We start from the raw sequence: 3854 nt of genomic DNA, 5'->3' as shown, positions 1-3854 counted from the left end.
TCCGACTTTCACAGTTCAGCTCCCTCAAGGTTGAAGCAAACCAATAAAACTCTTCTTCAGTCCACATACATATGATTCACTATAAGCATTTGATTGATGAGTACTTGTATTTGAAGTTCTGATATCTTTAAAAGAATAATACCTAACACAGGTTGCATTTTAGTGCAATTTTGATTTTATGTCGTCATATAAACTGGTTATGCTGCTATATTTGTTTTGTAGTATTTTTATTTTTTTAATTCATGGATGAGGAGTTAAATACCACATATGTAACTCTAGATGGATACATTGAAGTTAACAAGTACAGATATGTTTATTTTTGTATTATCTTTACATTATACATTATAATAATATGCAGTAATTCTACCATCGTGTATGTGATCTGGATTCATAAAAACCTTCATGAGCCTATGTACATTTTCATTGCAGCTTTGCTACTTAACTGTCTCCTTTACAGCACAAATATTTATCCAAAACTTCTGATTGACTTTTTATCTGAAAAACAAGTCATAACATATTCAGCCTGTCTCTTTCAGTTTTTTATGTTTTACACTTTAGGCAGTTCAGAGTTCTTTCTCTTGGCAGCCATGGCTTATGACAGATATGTGGCTATTTGTAAACCTCTTGAATATCCAACTATCATGAACAAAACCACTGTGATCATTTTCCTGGTCGTATCTTGGCTTATACCTGCTGTTCATATTGCAATCCAAGCAATAGCGAGTGCTGAAGCAACATTGTGTAACTTTAATTTAAAGGGAATATTTTGTAACAATGCAGTTTACACTCTTCACTGTCAAAGATCAAGATTAATTACCGTCTTTGGTGTGGTTGCATTACTAGATCTTGTAATACTTCCTATGATCTTCATAGTTTTCACATACACAACAATATTTATTGTTTCTTATCAAAGTTGTAAAGAAATTAGGAAGAAAGCTGCAGAGACCTGTTTACCCCATCTGTTAGTTTTAATCAGTATTTCCTGTTTAAGTATCTATGATGTAGGCATAGCTCGAGTGGAATCAGATTTTCCAAAAGTTGCTCGATTACTAATGACATTACAATTATTGCTCTATCATCCATTGTTTAATCCATTCATTTATGGGCTCAAAATGAAGGAAATTTCTAAACAGTTAAAAAGATTATTTTGTCATGCCACAATCATTACGTGTATTAATGCTAATGTGCCTTAATTGTTATGTAATCAGTTTGCTGAAGTTACTCAAAACGTTTTTCATTCAACATAATCAAAAAGTAAAACATGAAAATGTCATTTTTACTCATTTAATTATTCATAAATTATTGCTATTCTTTTTCGCAGGTATAGTTCATATTGATAATAGGACAAACTTCCTCAACAAGTTTTTCTTTAGTTTCTTATAATTACAAGTCTAACAGAGTAATCAATCTTTTTAAAGAAAACATATTTAAGCAAAATAAATGACATTAGTTTTAATTCATTTCACACATTTATTTTTTTAAGTTGTATGTTGCAGTGCTCCGTACAATGCTCATCTAACCAGGATGTAATATCGACAGTTTCAGAGCTACAGAGTTTTGGTTACAACCTAGGTGCTTTGGAGAAGCCATTAATGAAAAATGTATGCAGTTGTTTTAACATAAACATATTCATTCTGCCATAGGTAAAATGATAGGTAATTAAATCAATTTTCAAATTAATGTCTTTAAACTTTTATATTTCTTCATTTTTACATTATTGCTAATTCTTATTTACGATATGCTAGTGGAACATGGGTGGGTTCAGAATCTTCCCCATAATATCAAATATGGTATCAAGAATTTCCCTGGTTAATATGTATCGAGTTTGAAATTGTAGTATTATAACAACCCAATTAGTCATCATAGCTGTTATTTTATCAGACCGATTACCTTACCGTAATTATCTTAGAGATTCATATGATATTTTAATGTGTAGAGAGAGATAATGAAAATTTATTTTTCCTTAGTGTATTGATCACCTGTTCTGACAATAACACATATATAACAGGCTTATTTGAACCATAGTGGGACAGACACTCATCACAGCAAGACCACCCTAGAACATAATAATCTGCAAAACATATCCCTCTTTGGGTATGACTGTTATTGCTTTACTGCTTTCAAGGAGTAGATGCTGTGTATGTTCTGTCACGGTTCTGGGTCAGTTTGACCCAGTATTTTGAGGAGTTATGTTTTTGGTGTGTTTTTGCATTTTGGATTCTTTTCTTATTATGATGATAATGATGATTATGACTCTATGTTTCGGTTATTCTTGTTTAGGGATTAGTTCGTAGGTTTTTGTGTTCTCATGTTTATTGCAGGTTTAGTTCAGTGTCTAGTCTGTCTCTCTGTGTCGTGTCTGCATGTTTGTCTTATTCCTCCCAGCTGTGTTCCCCTTCTGTCTCTAATTCCTTGATGACTGCCTCAGTGTATTTAAGCCCAGTGTGTCTTTGTGTCAGTGTCAGATCGTCTGTTATCCTCACCTCGTATTTTCGTAGTTTCCCTTATTGTGACACTGTGTTTCATAGCCTGCTTAGTTACTCTGTGTTTATAGTTTTTTCCATAGTTCCTTCACAGAGTGTCTTAGCCTTTTTAGTTTACACAGTGTTCTCTGTCTTCTTAGTTTTCCCAGTTTCAGTGTTCCCTAGTGTTTTTGTTATGCCTTCAGCCACAATAAAGGCTTGCCTTATTTTGGAAACCTAGTTCTGTCTCCACCGTGTCTGCTCTTGGGTCTACCTCATTCTTCACACCGGCGCGCCCCGCCGTGACATGTTCCAAGGAAGAACCGAGGTATAAACCATCAACACTTTATATGGAAATGATAAGTTGTGCTACAAGTTATGAGAGTTGTGTGTCTGTGTACCTGACTGTATAAGGGAAGCCCAGCTCTGCTTCCGCTTTAGAGACGCTGGCTTGACTTTGGCTGACTGGACTCTCTCTCTTGCTGCAAAGTGAATAAAACTCACTTCAAAGACACTCATCAAGTGTTTGTATTTTATTTTTAAAAAGCTTCCACGACAAGATATAGGTGAATATTCATATCTGTGCATTCCCAGGTGCTGCCAGCTAAATCTAAGTTTTATCACTCCCACTTTTCCATTCAAGCTATCTCCACCACCAGCATCTTGGCTCCGAGGGGTCCTGCTGTAATCCCTCTCATAGCTTTGGTTCCGTTCCACCAAGATGGGCCATTGAATTGTACTCAGTCAATCTATTTCATCATTTCCATGTTTACTCAATTTTGAATTATGAAGAATATCTGAATATAATAACCTTTTTGTGTTGACTGTCAAGTTTACTTTATTTATATAGCACAATAATTAACAGAAGTTGACCAAAAGAAAAAAGAACACTTACATTTACATTCCAAGTCTTAAGGAAACCCAGTTCCTAAATATATGGCAAGCTGTCTGTTTTATTGTGTTAACTATTTCTTGTGGAAGTGATTTAGTTGTCATTAAAATGTGCTCAGAATGTTCAAATTGATGATGATTTATTTGATAAATCAAGACACACGGCTCTCTGCCATATAAGTTAAAAGTATCAAAATCAGTACTCAGTATCAGTAATGCTGAACCTGTATTTACTTTGCAGTGTTGCAGACCACTAGGAGCCAAGCTTCTCATTTGACTGTCATGAAACGTCTGTGTGCTGGCAGGAGAGGACCCAAACACAAACTCATGGAAAACGGGACTTAACTCAAAATACAGCTTTATTACTGAATGGGGGAAAAGGCGATACAAGACAATGCTAAACTAAACTGGGAAATTCTAATGCTAATCGAATCTAATTACTCAGGGAAACACGGGGAGAGACACGCAGCCATGAGGGAGGACCGAACTGAAAGAGACGTT

At 35.0% G+C, this 3854-nt stretch overlaps 1 protein-coding gene across 1 annotated transcript; it reads left to right on the top strand.

Annotated features, from left to right (window-relative positions):
- Nucleotides 1-242: 242 nt before the first annotated feature.
- Nucleotides 243-1193, top strand: LOC102311692 (olfactory receptor 13C2-like). Its single transcript, XM_005952799.2, has one exon. The coding sequence runs from the start codon at nucleotides 243-245 to the stop codon at nucleotides 1191-1193; it is 951 nt and encodes a 316-aa protein (XP_005952861.2).
- The last annotated feature ends 2661 nt before the right edge of the window (nucleotides 1194-3854 follow it).

Source organism: Haplochromis burtoni, unplaced genomic scaffold (assembly GCF_018398535.1).
Source record: "Haplochromis burtoni strain Fernald_Lab_line unplaced genomic scaffold, NCSU_Asbu1 Contig_2198, whole genome shotgun sequence".
Classification (NCBI taxonomy): domain Eukaryota; kingdom Metazoa; phylum Chordata; class Actinopteri; order Cichliformes; family Cichlidae; genus Haplochromis; species Haplochromis burtoni.
The sequence above is the reverse complement of the archived record's forward strand: the minus strand, read 5'-3'. Positions and strand labels throughout refer to the sequence as shown.

What these genes read in the sequence shown, in the direction of transcription:
- LOC102311692 (XM_005952799.2), top strand. Translation starts at nt 243, where the DNA reads ATGGATGAGGAGTTAAATACCACATATGTAACTCTAGATGGATACATT.